General features: G+C 37.0%; 1 protein-coding gene across 2 annotated transcripts in view; it reads left to right on the top strand.

Annotated features, from left to right (window-relative positions):
• The window catches only part of FAF1 (Fas associated factor 1), a 146,661-nt gene that overhangs the window by 80,561 nt on the left and 47,889 nt on the right, over positions 1-18,211 (top strand). For both annotated transcript variants that reach the window (XM_048943745.1, XM_048943746.1), the window contains exons 9-12: positions 12,286-12,381; positions 12,842-12,968; positions 13,922-13,985; positions 14,886-14,967. In XM_048943745.1, the coding sequence (XP_048799702.1) occupies positions 12,286-12,381; positions 12,842-12,968; positions 13,922-13,985; positions 14,886-14,967 (369 nt within the window). The remainder of the gene's footprint in view (positions 1-12,285; positions 12,382-12,841; positions 12,969-13,921; positions 13,986-14,885; positions 14,968-18,211) is intronic.

Here is an 18,211-nt window from a genome sequence, read left to right on the forward strand (position 1 = left end):
TAATGACATTTAATAAGCTGGTTTACTTACACAACTCAGATCTTCTCATTTCTAAGAGGAGGTCTGAGATTTAATGCTGAACTTTCGTAAAAGTCAAAGAAAAATGGGTGCCTGACCTCAGCTGGATTTCAGTAGGAACTGTCCACTTTAATTTTCCTAGATGACTACGAAAATCCAATCTAAACTTGGCAACAATGCATATTTGTCAAGTTCTAAGAAGTCTCTGAATAGAAAAATTCTTTATAAATGCTCCATTTTTAGCTAGTTGGTAGTTCTTAATCTTTTGCTTATCACTTTTGAAACTATTGTACATCAACCAAGCAAAATTTGATACATGCTCACAGTGAATGAATGCATTATATTAAAGCATTTAGCTTAATTACAGCCACACCAATGCAAAAATATGTAGTTTATGAATATTAAAATATGATTTAAAATTAAGTATACTTATTTGCTAGTATTTCCGGTTTTGACCTTTTTCTTTGCTTGAGAAGGATGTATACTTGGTGTTTTTAATGCTACTGATCTGAAGCATTAAATTCCTTTTCATGTATTCCCTGCAAAGGAAAATAAATAAGAAAGAAACGTGCTTTTCAGAAGCCCATTTTTAGAAGTCTGTAACAGCGTGGCTAACACTGCAAAAATCCAGTACCTCGAGCTGTGATATCCAGGAAGAAGAGGTAGCATAAAAAGCTTGTGAGTGTTTGAACCGTTTGTTGGAAGCAGTGTTGCTAGCACGACTGCTTGAACTGTGCCAAGGAATTATATAGTGCTGTAACATATCCAGGCACTCTTCTATTTGCCATCCAAAGCATTGTACAATGCTGTGAAGTAAATGGCATCCCACCATAGACCAGAAACGTGCCAAGTGTTTGGCTGATACTCTTTGTGAATGCAAAGCAGTTCCCAAGACGAATCCGTGAATATCTGTAGGCAATATAATATGTGATCTACATGGATCAACTTGATTGTTGGATTATACTGTTGCTTACTACTACATTACAAAAATTTTTCCTTACATGAAAAATCTGTTTAGCAATTTTATACTTCTTCTGGATAGCAGCATTGGCAATTTGTGGTCAGAGTTAGAATAAGCAATATCATTATAAGCTCTTCTGAAACAATTGCATTTTACTTAAAGAAAATATCAGAAACCTAACAAACATTTTGTTTCAATACAGAAGCCAACAAACGAAAAGGACGATGTTGGTGCCTTGATTACTTGTTAGCTCCTACACTGTGAAAAGAAATACAGAGTGAACTGGGGCTGTTTGGCATAGCTCTGGGGAGACCTTCTGGTACCTACAGGCACCTGCAGGAAAGATGGGACTTGTTATTAGAGGCCATAGTAATAAGGCAGAGGATAATGGCTTTAAACTGAAAGAGGGTAGATTGAGAATAGATACCAAGGAGAAATTATTTACTTGGAGGATGGTGAGGGGCTGTAAGAGTCTGCCCAGAGAAAGAGTGGATGCCCCATCCCACGAAGTGCTCAAGGCCAGGTTGGTTGGGGCTTTGGGCAACCTGGTCTGGTGTGAGGTGTCCCTGCTTTAAGGGCCCTTCCAACTCAAGCCAATTTGTGATTATAGGACAAATTAGCTCTGTTCAGTGCTTTTGCACTTGCTGTGAGTGTATGTCTATGTTAAGTTAGAGGGACTAAATTTTGCAGGGCCACTATGAAGTTTTCAAAAGTAAGAGTATGCACTGATACTTAAGACCATGCTTTGCAGTCAGTAAGCTCATGGATGAGTGTATGCTGACACTTCTCCGCATTTTCAGGTACTAGAGGGATTATCATCCCCTTTTCTTTTATTTAATTATTTGTTTACTCTTTACCTTGATCCTCTTCTCATTTGGTAATGTGACGTGAGCAAATGCTTTGACTTACAGTATTTCTTTCAACAGAGGCAATCTGTAGTTTCAGAAAGATTTGGGAGTCTCAATTTATCTATGAAGAACACATTAGTCGATCTTTTTTTGATGTAAGAGTATTTAATTTTTTGTTTCTTACACACTTGAAAGTGTACAATAAGTTATGGCTTATTCCTGGGCATAAATATTTTATAGATCAGTTTGCACAGGTGTACTTTTTAATAAACTCACTTAACTAATTTATATGCATAAGTTTTAACCGCTGAGTAATTAGTGAAAGCAGTGCCAAGAAACTGGAAATTTGGGAAATGTGTCATTATTTGCATATCAGTATAAAGCAATTACTAAATTAAAGAGTGCACGTTGTGACAAACATGAAGCTCCTTTACTGTTGCTTTGTCAGTGCACATTAACATCAACTTGATGTGAAAGCCTGGCATTCTCTGCATGAACTAAAAATCCTAAGGCAGAAGTACACAATGAATCACCCAGAGTTTGGAGGCTAGCATGCTGAATTGCCTTGGGGTTCAGAGCGAGGGAAGAAAAAACTGATGTAAAAGACCATTGAGAAAACGTATCAGTGGAAAGTAATTAACTCAAGATCCACAATTAGCCTCATGGTCCATACTTAACTGTGTTCCAGGTCTTTCAGCGTTTATTTAATTCTGTTACCCTGTGTTTCAAATAGCTGCAAATGGCTTGGCAGATTTTTCAACCTTTTTAATATTTACAGTTTTTTTCTGAGAACAAGAATGAGCTCTGAAAGTGATCATGGGTATTTATTTCAGTCTCCCAAATATACCTCTTTCCTATTTACTTTTAACAACAGATTCTAATATTATTTCCCTTTCATTTCCTTTAAATATCTTTGTGGTTTGAACCCACATGAAGTACTACAGTATCTGTCCTTCTCCTTTAATTGCTAACTTGCCTAACTAGGCTTAATGAAACGAGAAACAATCAAAACCAGGGATCATTTTCTCTTTCATTTGGCTAGCAAAGGAGAGTGATAAACGCCCCAGTAATACTACTGATGATTAAATGGAGTAAAAATGGGCATGTGTGTTCAACCAGTGTACCAAAGCTGGGTGCTCACAGAGAAGAGGTGCAATTTTTTCCCATGATTCCATGGAAAACCTCAATAGTGTTTCATGAAGTTGCTTTATTGTAATTGTTGCTCTGAATTCAGCATCCCTCGTCTGGTATCTTTCTTGATAGATAACCTGTCCTTTTTGTGCTGTGAATTCTCCTGCAGTGTCTCCTCTTGCTCCCACCAGCTGTGCTGAGTGTCCACGAGTTGATCCCACAGCATCTTTATGGTTCTGCTGATCAGCACAAGTCGTAAAGACTCACCTGCACTGAGCCTTTGTGCTGTGATGGAAGAAGTTACTTGCTTTTAGTATGAAGCTCTTTGGAATAAGCATCACAGTGCTTTTGGAAAATTAAGCTTAGTAATCTCTTAGTCCTCATCTAAAGAATTTGTCAAATGTTTTGAATTTATTACTACTCGGGACACTTTTCAGTTCTGTTCATTTTTAACTTTTGGGTTCTCTTTAACCTTTAGGGTAACCCTAGAGTTGGGTTTCAACTCCGTAGCATTCCTTCGTGATTTTAGTCTTCATTATAATTGAAGTATCTACCATGGAAGCATCACTGAAATCCTTGGAATGAGTTACCTACAACCTGTATGGACAGGTTTAAATTACGTACTCTGTCACTGTTCATGTGGCTGGATTAGAAACGTTTTTTTTTTTTAAAAAAAAAGTTAAACCTGCAATAAGTAATTGTCACAGCGCGCTGGTACAATGCTAATTGGAAGTGACATGTCCAAACTGGCCTCCGTAACATGAAGAAACCTAACAGGTGTGAGGGGTGGATCTTCCCATGGGCCCCGCTGAACTCCTAACTGGGGGAAAATAGTAGAAAAAGTGAAATGAACCTTGAATAAAGCTGTCAGCAGTAATTATCTCAACAACACTTTGTGAGGAGTTAAAATAAGCGTTGCTGATTTATAACCTGAACGCGCTCCACCCTTGAGATTTTTTTTCATCCAGTTAGTGTTTAAAATGAAACGTTGAATACCCGTCAAGATTTTTTTTTTAATTCAAGATATGTAATGAAAATGAAGTTATTTTGCAGAGAAAGCTGTCAAATTTTTAAACATTTCTGTTCATTTTAGTATTTGTACAATAGTTAATAAGCAAACCTAGAGCAAACTTGCCTGTTTTTCCTAGCTTGTGCTATCTGATGTCAAAAGATGAAGTGGCTAACCTAGAATTTCATCCACTTGTTCGTATAGGGATAAGAGCTTACCTGGTGGAAAGCTTTTGTTGGTATCGACTAAACTGAAAAGCAAAGTCTTGTTGCCTAGTACAGACTGAAAGACTCTCTTCAGTTCTGTGCAGTAAATCTCTGAGCCTCATAATTAATCTCCAAGTACAAATGGCCCTTGTTTCTGTAAATTAAAACAAAGCACATCAATAACAACAAAAAACCTGCAACAATTGGATAGACTTCTAAAAAACTTAATGTAACTGCGTTTTAAAGAAGAGTACTTGCTCACTGGTGTGAAATCACTTGTTTCATGTACAGGGTATAGTACAGGGTATTTCAGTAAGTACAGAAGTACTTTTACAGTCTGCTCCTAATGAAAGAATACTTACTAGAAAAGAACTTCTCTTTAATTCACAGAAATCCTTTAATCACTTGAAGTTTTAAACATCATTTTTAAGCATGGGTATGTATGAATTCTTAGATCATATATCCATTTGACTTTATGAGATTGTGCACTGAAAACAAGATAGCTTATTTGATGCGTGATTGAACAGTGGTAAGTAGTGGGTTTGGAAGCATTGAACACCTGTTTATTCCCAAGGAATTCAGTGATTGTTTGAGCTCAGGCTGCCCTTGTGTTTCTTGTAAGGCTTGGTTAATAATGCTTAGAGATCTAGATCCATAGCAATAACAACCTAATGTGAAGGATCTGTCATATCATGGCATCATTTATTTTGAAACAATGGGATTCTGAGTAGCTTTATAAATAACACGAGTTGTGAATCCCTCACCTCCTTCCATGGTAGTTTGGTTTCACTTTGTGTTTGAATCTCTAACTAGGGGTGACCATGGAGCTTTGCAATACCCTCTGGAGAAAGTCAAGAAACTGCCAAAGAGTTGCCACACTGCTTTTTCCTGCCTTCAGTATTTGTATTTGGGGGTTGTGCAGGCAGTATTTAGAAACCATTATTTTCTTCAACTGTTAGTGTAATGTAAAACTTCAGGTCACACATTTCAAGTGTGGAAGCACAATTTCTGTCATCATTCACTTGCTCCATCTGTCCTCCCTCCCTTTTTCATGTTGATTTTCCAGTATGGTGCATTAAATACTACCTCCCTTTCACTGGCAGGGATTCCGTGCTATAGGTATTATGTGTACTTCAAGTTCTCACTTTCTTTAATCTCAGAAATGATTATGAAAGAAAAGTGACAAAAGCTAGCATTCTTGGAGCAGCAACCTCATTTGTGGAGCAGCCTAAAGTTGCTCCAGCGGTGAGCAATGAGCAGAATAGCTTATTTTCCTAGCACATTTTGTTGTTTGTTCCTGTGTCTTTCTGTGGAGTTAAACTAGGTTTGCAATGTCCTAGATCACCTCCAGATTCAGACTTAGAGGTGTGAGGCATAACATAAATCTCTGCCTTGATCTAGCCCTGCTGAAAAGATGTCTTCTCCTGATTTTCTTTTCCGTGCAGTTAGCATGGTAATCTTTTGGAACAGGGAACGTAATTTATCTGGTGAGGAGAGATAGGTGACATCTTGTTTGGCTGTGAGAAATCAATTTGAAATCTTCTGAGATCTGCCCATGAAGAAGGGATTGTCAGTGGTGAATACGCCTTGCAGATATCCAACAAGAAATGTCTATCTAGACCAAGAAGTAAGAGAATTTCTTTCTTACTACAGTTTTGCCTGCCCTGGCTGGAAGGACAAGAAAAGTGTTTTTACAGCAGCCAAGAAAATCGAAAGCTAATGAATTGTTTTGTCATTTTTATTAACTGACTGCTCTTTGTACACTTTGATCCTTAGTGTGCTTAGTACCCAAACTCAGATAGTGGTAACGAAGCTTTATGAAGTGTAGTAAGAAAACTAGCAAGGCAATTGGTGTTCCTTCTTAAACTTCTTGTTTATACAGTTACTTTCAAAAATGACCAGGCTTTTTGCCCAGCTTCAAGAAAACGTGGAAGAAAATGTACCACTGCTGACATTTACTGTACTTGGGGAATTACTTTATGCTGTTAAAAAATATATGTATTTATCTTGACAGATAACAGAATAGTAAGTATAATATGAAAACTGGAATCCTTAAGAAAGTTTCTCCCTCAGTCCTTACCCCTACCATTACCGGATGAGGGGGAAAAGGCATTATAGTAATTACTCTGATGAGAAGAAGAATCAAATTATATGGAAGTGAAATGTTCACAGCAGAGATTCCTGCCACTCATTGACTGTTTTGCTGTGGGCATCCCTGTCTCAGGTTATTTTGAATAATTGAGCATGGCATGTTATGAAATGTACTTGTTGGTGTTTGTTTCTTTATACATTAGCTATATATCACTGAGTAAACCAGTAGCTGAAAAAACTAAGCACCTCGCATGATGAGCGCAGGGAAAATGCTGTCACATGGAGTATTTGAATCAGGATTAGGTTTTAGTGTAGGCAACAGTGCATTCTTTCACTTCAGATTAAGAATTTCTTATGTGATGTATGTATGTTATAAATATCCACATATGTACTGAAGTCTGATAAGCAGCTTCTAACAAGAGTTCTTATCAGATGGTGACCTCTTGATTTATAAATATTCTTTTAGGGTATAATTTCCATGGTTGTTAATATATTTGTTTCTAACACAAAAGCATGACTAGCTAATATTAACAAGCTAGTTGTGGCCAAGGCAGTTATTAGTGACAACAAATGGCTGTTAGATTGCAGAGTTATAATAGTAATAAATAACCAAGAGTAGTTAGAGGTTTGTAACTGTGATAAAATTCCTCATATGTTGCCTGCATAATGCTAGTGTTTTCAAAGCAAAAGAACTGCTTTTGGATTTAAAGATATTTCTATGACTTCTATCAAAATTTTAGTTCACAGGGTGAGTAGTAGTGTCTATGGCTTACTTTTCTGGAGATAATTTTTTACTTACTAAGCTGTGCACTGGTTGTACAATGATAGAAGTGAAGGCATTAAAGATCCTCAGATGGTTGCTGAGATAACAGAGGGCCACTGCAGCTACTGACTTGGGTAGGTTGTTTGTACAGCTACCACTCCGTGTTACAACACATGCTGACAGATCTAGTTGCACCACAAACACATATTATGTGGAGCTGATTTTCCTCTTGGGCAGCAAGGGGAAAATAGGCATTTCCAGTTTTCGAAAGAGTCAGTATTGAGAGTGTGGGGTGAAATTCTGAGTTGTTTGGATGCAGACCTTTGAAGGTACTGCGTTACAGAAGGGCATGAGGGAAAGGTTCCATCTAGATGGAATGCTTCATCGTCTTCAGCTCTTTGTGACAGGTACAGCAAAAGAAATTGGAGATGCTAGTCTAAAAGACTTGGGATTAGGTGATCGGAGTTTCCTTCATGCCTTTAGATTATAAAAACTAGAGGAGTAAACTATGTACTTTTTGTGCTAAAAAAACACATCTGCCCCCATCCTTTTTTAATATATGTGAGTTTTAATTCTACCTATCCACATCATAGTCTGAAAGAATGCATTAAAAGCCATATGCCTTCTTGGCAATTACGCAGGGGGTTACATCTTTGGGAATGTTTCTTTCTGTGCCTTCTTTCATCCAACTGTGCTAGCAAGAGTAGCTGGAAAGGCAGCACTATAGTTGTACTGTGCTGTTCTTCAGGATGCTAGAACTGAATGGCAGGTTTTTAAGACTTTAATTCCTTTTCTCTAATATACTACAAGCTGACCTTAAGTAGGCCTGGGAATTAGTTGGGTTTTTTTTTGTTTTTTTTTTAAGGGAGATTTATGAAGTAGACTCAAGTATTGGAAAACACGCTTTTTTGTACACCAGCATTTTGTTTGCCTTCCTTATCTCTGAGTATTAAAGGCCAAAAACAGGGATTATTTTCCTTCACCCCAGGAGGAAACCATACTTTTAAAACTCCCCTATTTAGTTGCCTGTTGAAGCAGGTTGTATGCAGCTAGAAATAATTCTGCATTTGAATTATAGCTAATTGAATAATTTGATAAATAGCAGTTGATAGTCAAATAATACAGAAATAATATTTCTTTTTTATGATCTTTAAAGCTTTTATTAAAAATCCGGGAAAACACACTCCAAAAATTCAGAAAGCTGATGTAGCAATCAAGTACCTAACGAAGAGCAGCAAGTAAATCAATATTCATACTTCCCTTAAACATTATTGCTTGTTCTTGCTTGTTTCCAATGGGTACCCAGAGCTATATTATATCCCTGTGGAGACAAGGGATCCCTCAGCCACTATCATCCTTCCAACACTCCCACCTCTCAATTCATTCCAAAGCACATCCATTACATATCTGCAGAACTCATCGTCTGCAAGATGGAATGTTTTTCCTTGTTGTTTTACCTACGCATTACCCATACAATCTGGAGCAGCTGTTGGTGACAGTGATGGGGAATTTGTGTGCTTTGCTTTAGAGTTACCTGGAGCTGTTCTGCTGAAGGCCCTGACTCTCTTGGATAGATATGGCAGGTCTTTTCCCACATTGTCCCACTGGAGATGGCATGTTTTGCAGTGATAAGCACTGAGAAGATAATCACAGGCCTAACAGTTATGACTGATGTGCTTGAGGAGCTTGCCTGTTTTCCTGCCGTAATTTATTTTCTAAAGTTCTGTGAGGGATGAAGATGAGAAAGAAGTTCCTGTTCATTTGAGTTGGCCACTTCGGATGTCTAGTGATGTTCCCAGACCTTCCTTTCTTCATTAGATGTGATTCCAGTTAGAAGTGCTTCTGAAATGCTGTTTTTCTCCATCAGGGTGTGGCTGGATTTGAGTTAGAGCAAATTTACCAAGTCCAACTGCTGTCCTTATGTGGTAACAGTCCTTACAGTATTTGTATCAGCAATTCTCTGGTCTTTACTAGCTAAAAATCATCAGCTTACTTGCAAGCTTGGCAGATGCAATATACAAGAGCATGGTAAGCCACCAAAGTTTGCCAATGAGAAGCAGGTGCCTGCAGCTGTAGTGCTCTGCTGGTGTCACTGCTTCACATTTGTGCTACTGCTTATCTTCCTTGGATCACAGATGCCTTGGTGGAATAACGCTGCCCTGCAACAAGGATCTCAGTTTGTGCCTTCCTTCGTCATTTCAGAAGTCTGCAAGGGTGGGAATTCAGTTGTGCCAGCAAGCTCTTTTTAGAAGATTGCAGAGCATCTAAGATTACAAACTTGCAATTCTTTTCTGAGCATGTAAAGGCAGCACTCTGGAAAGTGGAAAGAAAAGAAAATACTTTCTATCAAGGAAGTAAACCCAAGTTTAAAGTACCTGGTCTTTCTCTGCACTTGGCAAGTGTTTCTAGATTGATCTGGAAGATTCTTGGCAAAGAATTCTTTGTGTTCAGGTCAGAAAATATGTTTCTTGACTTTATTCCCCAGTAATTAATGTGTGAGTAGTGCTTAGGGAAACTGAACAACAGTACGTATTTTTCCTTCAGTGTTTTGTTTATTTCAGAATTCTTTTCTAAGTCCTCTGTCTTCCGCTGTCTGTTCTTGTGCACGTGAAAGCCCTCCAAGCCAAGCTACTTGCATGAAGGTAGTTTTCAGATGGAAAAATAATTTTTGACTTCTTGTACCCAGATGAGTTCCTGGGTTGAGAATCTGGGTAATCAGGCACTGAGGCCACAAAGCAGCATTTTTAGTTAGGGGACTGTTAGAAGGTTATGGCCATTCGTGTGGGAACTGCTGTGATACAGCAGTTAGTGTGTCTAGTGTGCTGTAGTCCTGTTTGGGAGTAAGCAGATGCTGTGTGAAGAAAGAGAAGGCACTCCAAGAGCAGCCTGACATGTGAGCATTTGTAGCCCCTGAGACACTCCAGCTGGGGCTCCCAGTTGGCGGACATTCAACGTATTTGAGGGTTGCTATCCTGGCACAGGACTTAACTGCCTGAAAAGTAATCTTTTGCTTAATATTGATGTTTTTATAATTTCCAAAATAAAGATTAAACTTTCTGGTGCAGGAGTTTCTTTTGAGAGAGAAGTGTCATCTTTATCTTGGAATAAAGATAACTCAGTTCTGGAGAAAAGTTCCTGCTGGCAGATGACTTCTGAAATGAAAGACAGAGCTTCTGTTTGTCCTAGCCCTTGCCTTGCAAAAACTTCTCAAAAAAGTCAGAAGGAGAGGGTGATTTCTCACACACACAGAAAAATAACAACATTCCAGCAACTGTCTGGGGAGTAGGATGAAATGTGCTCTGATGTTGGACCCCTTCTGCTGTTAGCTCGTTTTTGAGCGACACTTTGACACTATAATATTGGGTTGCAAATTAGAATTGCAACACCCTGCTATTGGGCCAAGTGATGAAGCAGTACAATAACTGCTTGCTTGATCTTACCATTCTTTCTTTAATGTGTATGTAAAAGATACCAGGAGCCTTTCCAGGCATCTGGCAGAGTATTTGACACCCTGAGATAGGGAACGGTGTGTGGTTAGTGCACGTGTGTATGACTTACCAGTATTTCGTGTGGTGTGGGAACTATAGGGCAAAGTTTCAAGTTTCATAGCAGTCAGCTTTTGTTTATCATTGAAAACTTTTAAAAATACTAATTAAACTGGTGGGTTTAATTGCAGGGAATACAGTTCTTATGCTCCTGTCGCAGGAGTTTCATGAGTAATTGGACTTGACCTGTATGTCGTCTTTAATATTTCACTTGCTCTGGAATATTATTACTCACTTCCTTTAAAATGATAGCTTGGCTTTTTGTGCAGCTAAACTTCTGTTTAACCTTGCTGTGAGAGTATGACAGTAGGCTAGTTCAGACAGGTTAACGTTCATTTGGTAACCAGCCTGCTTAATCAGCCTGCTGCAAATTAAATCTTTGGGAGTTCTGGAGGACAAGTGATAAAGTCATTCTGAATTATGTATAAAAGTAAATGGGGTATCTCCAGTGCTCGTGGCAGTAAATGAAGTTTAAGGCTTATGATTTGTTCTTGGGTTTTTGTTAAGGGTGATTGAAATGTAATTTACCTTAAGGTTTTTACAGTCTAATTAGGAGGGTGCTGTAGTTCTGAAATGCAGAGCGTAAGTCACCCTCCTCTGCCCCTCTGAAATAGAGTAATTTTGAGTGGATCTGGAAAATCTTTTTTGTCCTTTAGGTGCTTTTTTTTCCCAGGACCCATTAGCTAGAAGCAATATTTTGAAGGCACATCCAGAACTGCCTTTCTACGAGTCACTGAGAAATGTACAGAATCCAATTTTTTGTCAGGTTCAGATTCTACAAAAAATAGGATTTGTTGCCAAAATGAATTAGCCATATTAACTTAAGGGCTGTTTGCATTCAAAGCTTACCCCAGTGTTTCGAGACAGGGCTGAGGTGCTCCTGAGAAATCTCTCAGGTCATCAGACCCACGGCGAGAGGGCTGGTGGGCTTTCCAAACAAGGGCACCAGGCTGCGTCCAGTGCCTGTTAACAGCAGGCTAAAATGCTGTTTCTGCTGGCATTAATGGACACCTATTGCATCTATGCTGTCACAGTTTCACAACTGTTACTAGTTCTGTGTCTGTCCTTTATATGAGAAACCTGGCTTTGTTGTTTGTTTGGTTATTTTTTTTCCCCAAGTTAATCAAATTGATTTCTTTTCCTAGATGATCTGTTTTCATTCTATTGTATCAGTGCCTGTCATTGCTTCAGGTTTGACAGATACTGTCCTTGTCCAGTTTAAAACAAGAAAATTACCAGTAGTGATTCTAAGTTCTGTTCTGACTTAGGAAAAAGGAACAATTCAGGACAGTTTTGAGTCTGCAGTTTCATTTAGTTTATTTTGAATCCTTATGCATACATCACTTTAAAACTGATTTGTTATAAGGCGTGCAAGTAATTACTGTTAACTGTCCTTTTCCCTGTAATCACCTTCACCTGCTGCCCACACGGCTGTTCCTCAAGATTTTAGATAGCTGATGTAAGAACAGCAACAAAACCCTGCAAATCCTGAAGATTTATTTATCAGCTTCATCTGCAGGTGAAAATAAATCTTAGAGCTCCACACCTAGCAGAAATACTGCAGTATGTTCACAATCTCTGTACAGTAATAGTTGTTTCTTTGAATGTTGTTATGCAGCCTTAACAAACAAACAAAAAACCACCACATGCACAAAACAACAACTCTCTGTTGAGTCCATAGCTCTAATAAATGTTTGTTGGTTTTTTTTGTAGATGACTCTAGCAGTGTCAGGAGTGAATTTTCCTTGCCATCGACTTACAGTTGGAAGAAGATCTTCACCTGTACAAACAAGGGAACAGTCAGAGGAGGTAAGAACATCTTCACTTACAAGTACACTCTAGGAAGAAAGCAGAGCTGAAGTAGATTGTGTCTGGATATGAGAAGTTAGTGGTTGATTTAGTATCTCTTTCTCACTCTTACTTGCTCAGTTAAACCACTTGAAGTACCTTTAGATGGGGAAAAAAAACCCCACAAACCTGAGATAAAATAGACTAAACTCTTCTCAACATTTTATATACATTCCAACTCCTTAGTTAGAATAAAGCGCTTTCTCACATAATGCTCTGTCAGCCATACTTCTGGTGAAAATTAAATCTTATTTATAAAAAGCAATCTGATAGTGTTGTGTAAAATAGCAAAATAAAATACAGTATATCAAGTGTTTCATAGAAACATGGAAGTATTTTTCAGAATTTACGTTGAATTTCACTGAAAATGATGTCTGTAACAGGCATTGATGGTGGATTTTGATTTTTTGTTTCCAAACAGCAGTGCACTGATGTTCATATGGTTAGTGACAGTGATGGAGATGACTTTGAAGATGCTACAGAGTTTGGAGTTGATGATGGAGAAATGTTTGGGGTAGCATCATCTGCCTTGAGGAAGTCGCCAATGAGTAAGAGTTGAAAGTTAATTGCTGATTAACTGATAATTGTACAGCACTAGTGAATGAAGAGAGGTGCCATGGGTCTGCGCAGTAAGAAACAGCAATTGTTTTTTCAATAGGGCCATTAAAATTGTGTGAGTCTCATGTCTGTTGGATGTGTTAAATGAAAATACTGGAAACGTAATCGGTAGCAATGAATACATCTTCTCGTGGAGGAAGTTTCTGCTTAACCTCGTTGCTTTGGCTTGTAGCTGAAGGATGATGATTTAATTCTGAGAAATGGTGATATATAACCAAATGTACCTGCAGAGACTTAGAATGAACTCTTTTGAACATTCTGCACATTTTAGTTTTGGCATCTTATGGGGATAAATATTTTTGGCTGAATACATTTAATAGGTTTTTTAGTGATTCTTTGTCCTTAGTTTATGACTAGGATTGAGCAGGAACAGTTACCTACTTCCTATACACTATTCTGCATATACTTGATTTTTTTAGGCCTCCATTGTTGTTATTACCTTGAATGCTTTTGATAGCAAATTTTTGACACTGTAATAACACGTGAAACTTTTTAACATTATGCTTAGAAAGTTCTTTGTTAAAAAAGAAGAAAGCTGCTAGAAATGCCGTGAGTCAAGGCTTTCAAGTCAGTCCTTTCATTTTAATGTATTAAAGTAAGTCCAGAATGTTAACTCTGAACAAGTGAAATATCACATTACCGTGGACCTGAGGATTTTACTGTTTGGAAAGGCTGCATATATTCATGAGAGTGTCTGGAAATTCCATGTCTTTCCAAAGGTTTGTGCTCTTTTGTGAAATTCATATGGTCTCTCAGTAACCACTTCAGTAAGCTGTCAACATAAAAAATCCATGAAGGAAAGTGAGTATGAATATTAAAGTCTGTTTCCATAAGGTTGCATTCAATCTTTTTAATCTTTTTTTTTTTTTTTTTTTTTTTAAAGTGCCAGAAAATGCTGAAAATGAAGGAGATGCCTTATTACAATTTACAGCAGAGTTTTCTTCAAGGTAAACCTAACGTTATAACAGCCTAATTCTTGTTACAAACGAGCTAAAATTTTTTAAATAATGAAAATAAAAATAAACTATATGTAGATATTTTCTTACATAATCACAGACATTTGAGGATGCATATCTAATTTAATTTAAGCTTAACTTTGAACTGTTTCTGAAATAGAATATTTCTTGGTCTAAGTTAGAGTGACAGATTCTTGCCTTATTTAATTTGCCATCAATTAATATAATTAGTTAATTATGTAGATGGGCAGAAGGATTATAATGATTATGTATTCTAATTTAATATGCAAAAACGAAAAGACTAAAGCTGATTAGTAATGAAGAGTATCTACAGAGTTGCTGTAGTTTTATCATTAATGAAATGGCTGTATAAATCATTGTTTTTAATGAGAAAAAGCTTCTTAAAAAACCTGGTGTCGCTAAATCTTGATTTGTTGAACAATTACAATATTTAATTGTAAAAAAATTAGAAGTTGCAACATAGTATTCTACAAACTAATTTGAAGTTTATATGCCTTCTGTTTTGATTCCTATGTGATGAAAAGTTGTTTTATATAAATGAATGAATGTGTACTTAAAGAATAGAGTTCAATTGGCTTTTGAGAATATAATGAAGAATTAAGTTATCACTGAAAAAATGTATGGAACTTTGGGTGTCTATGTATGTAAGCAGAAAATTCTTGTATTTGTAGGGCAGCACTTAGTTATTTGAAGCTTTTGAGTGCTGGTGGGCAGATAGCCTATGAAAGAGAGAGGGGAAGTGTTTAGAAGTGTAGTGCTACATGCTTCTAATGGTTTAGCCAACGCATTATATTTACACAGTATGACAAGAGGCAGAATGTTGAAATTACTGTCATAACTTTTATTAATGGAAAATTCTGTCTTAAATAGATACGGCGATTGCCATCCTGTTTATTTCATTGGATCATTAGAGGCTGCTTTTCAAGAAGCCTTCTATGGGAAAGCTAGAGATGTAAGTGTGCATTAAAGTTACTTGATTTAATGTAGGAGAAAAACGGAGATCATTGCAGGTGTTTTATCTTTGTTTTAAGAAGGCCAACTCTTTTGGGATGTCTTATTTATATTGTTTGTGAAGAGTTATATAGTTGATTGACCAAAATATTTACTCCGATTGTTATTGAAATTGCACTGAATACCACTGAATAATTTGTAATTATTCGGGCTGTATTTCTATTGGAGTCCTTCAGTGATCGTGGTGATGGGTTACTGTGTGCATAAGGGTTCCTCTCTCTTTTCTAATTCTCTGCCTTTTCCTTTTTGTGTCCTCATGTAACTCTGGCTGGGAATCTTTTGTTTGCCAAGTTCAACGTATTGCATTGGTAACTCCTTTGAAGGACAGCTAATGAAATTGTAAATTTAAAGTGAAAGGTTTTTGAGATGCAACTCCTTTCTTTCTGTTTTCTTTTGTATGGCCTTTATCTGCCAAGAGAATTCCAGCACTCAGGATTGGTTATTTAGGTTTTCTGTCCATCCAACCAGGCGTCTCAGGTTTCTGTTATTCTATGCACACTTGTAAAATCAGTATTTCAACAAAATTAAAACGGGAACAGTTTATTTAAGTTTTGGTGACTTGAATTCGCTAAGGAGAAACCCAAAGCCCTGCGTAATCAATCGTAGATAAAGCTAAAACACAAACATGAAAGTTATGCTGTTTCCATTTATTTTTTGTCGTCTTGATAGATATTTGATTTTAAAATGAAGAATGTTTGGGCTTCCTGAGGTTATTCATATTGGAAGGAGCAGTTATGTTGTGTTAGGGAAGGTTACGATAAGAATGCCTTGTGTAGCTTAAATTAACACTAACTTGGCGTGTTGTGGGCACCATTTTCTCACACTCTAAATTTAGTGAATACCATGTCTGTAATTGAATTTCAGAACATAAATGTACACAGAGTAATTCAGTGGCAAAGTATTAATTTATATCTCATTAAATGTGTAACTCATTAGGAGCTTTCATAATATTTTGTACCTACAAATCTGATATTAATGCAGTGCTGTAATTTAAGTACGAAGTACTCCATATACTACTTACATGGCACATCTGAAATTCATGTCTTACTTTTATTTCTAATATATTTTTATGTATTTGGACTAAATACTCATCAGAATAAAGTGATACAGTTAGCAATGTATTGTTTTCTCAAAATGTTTTTTGCAAATATTGTCTGAATTTTTAGAATCCTTTAACCCCTTTTCCCCTCAATCCTGTGAAATGTCGTTGTTTTGATTCTGATTTTAAGCAAAGGTATGAGAAGGAATAAACAGCATTTAGTTTTACTGAGTTTTTCCTGTTCCAAGAATTATTTTCAGTAGTGCTTTGTGGAGTTCTTATTTGAGGAAAGGGGCATACCTTATTTTATATTTTTACAATTGCCTTTTGTAATGGAATATTTTTGTCAGTATCAGAAAAAAAAACTTAAGAGAAATAGCAACCTGAATGTCTTGTCTTCTAGTTTATACTATGGAGGGCACTTAATTTTACCAGGGCAACAGATGAGCTTCAGGCACCAACATTCTTCACTTGAAGTGAGAAATTGAGTTCCAAGAGTAAATAAAAACAAGATTGAACGTTTAAATCCTCTGCTAGGCTTTTTGAACTTATATACTCATTAAATGTTTATTGGAGTGGTGGGATTACGAAGGATTTGGGTAGCTTCATCAACTGGTATATACTTAATCACTAAGTAAAACACTACATTTGATAGAGTGTTTCTCACGATGCCACACTCAATCCATCTTAATGAAAACCGCTTCAAACTGATTTAATTTGAGAGCACTTGGCAGCCCGAGTGCTCAGAGATCTCAGCCTTTTCGTGACAAAATCTCCGTGCTGTCCAGAAGGTGCATCCTGCAGTTGAGGTGCAGTTAAACAGCCATCAGCAGGTTCTTAATGTGCGTTGTGGATGCTTTTTCTCTCCAGAGCACTGCATTGGATGTGAAGCGGAAGGCTTTTTTTGGGGAAGCATTTCAGTTTGAGCAATTTTAAGAAAATCAGTTTCTGTCAGAGCATGTCTTTTTAAACAGATTGTGTTAAAATTCTTTCACACGAAATAGATTTTTTTTCTGCTAAATTTTAATGTATCTTATTTTCAGGAGTTTGAAAGAATGTTGCTTTGTAGCTGCATAAGAAAATGGTATTTGAAAGAGTTTGTAAAAAAATTCAGATGTTTTCTGTTACCTTTGTTGTTTTTTCTTTTCTTCTCAGAGTTATCTGAGCTAAGACTAACTCATGTGCTGGGGATCTCTTTTGTATGATAGTGTCTAATGCCAAGATAGAGCTTGTTCTAGACAGGAGAGATGGTGTAAGGTCAAATGTAGCTCTATTTTAAAACTTGTGTGTGCCTTTGACACAAAAATACAGATGCAGCTAAGCCAAGATACAGAGCTTTCCCTTTACCTACTGATCTCATTGGTCCCTGACCATGAAATCCCCAGTTACCTCCTGTACTCTGATAGTTCTAAGGCTTGTTTTGTAGACAAAGCACAAAAAATATTTTCTTGATTTTTAACTGGGCCAGGAAGGGAGACAAAGCTTTATTGGATGAATGGGTCATTTTGTGAAATTTTTTTCTCTACTTTTTGTGCCCATTTGGAAGAAACATTTCTCAGTCATGTTGGTTTATGAAATACAAGCTTACTCTTGCTCAAGTAGTTATGTCACCATAGAAAAAGCTAGAGGAGAGGCCTGAGATGAGATTTATAATGGATAATTTCAAACAAGATGTTTGCAGGAGGTTTTTTTTTTCACAAGTGGAAGCAGCTTATGGATGTATTGTGTTTTAAAGCATCAGGAGTTTTATCTTAACTTACAGTGGTGTTCTTACTAATACAAGACCTTGATCTTGCTGCTGAATCTCACTAACCTATTTATTGGTAATACTGAAGTATTTTTTTTATCTTGAATTTTGTTTACCTTTCCATTTTATAGGTGGTTGCTACTCTTTTGAGAAAGGATAAATACATCTGCTTTGCCTTTTCAATAGCTCTTACCTTTATATACCTCTGTCAGATCACCTCCTGCCCTTCTCTCAACCTTTCTGTCCGCTGACTTTTAATAAATATGTGAAACATCTCTCTTAGCACAGATTGGTATTGTCACCTCAATATATACTCCTGCATACTGAAAATGAAGCGTGTTTTTCTTCTCTTTGAATTCTGTCTTCTAGGTTCAATTCAGTGGCAGAACCATTCCTCTC

Source organism: Lagopus muta, chromosome 5 (genome assembly GCF_023343835.1).
Source record: "Lagopus muta isolate bLagMut1 chromosome 5, bLagMut1 primary, whole genome shotgun sequence".
NCBI classification, from domain to species: Eukaryota; Metazoa; Chordata; class Aves; order Galliformes; family Phasianidae; genus Lagopus; species Lagopus muta.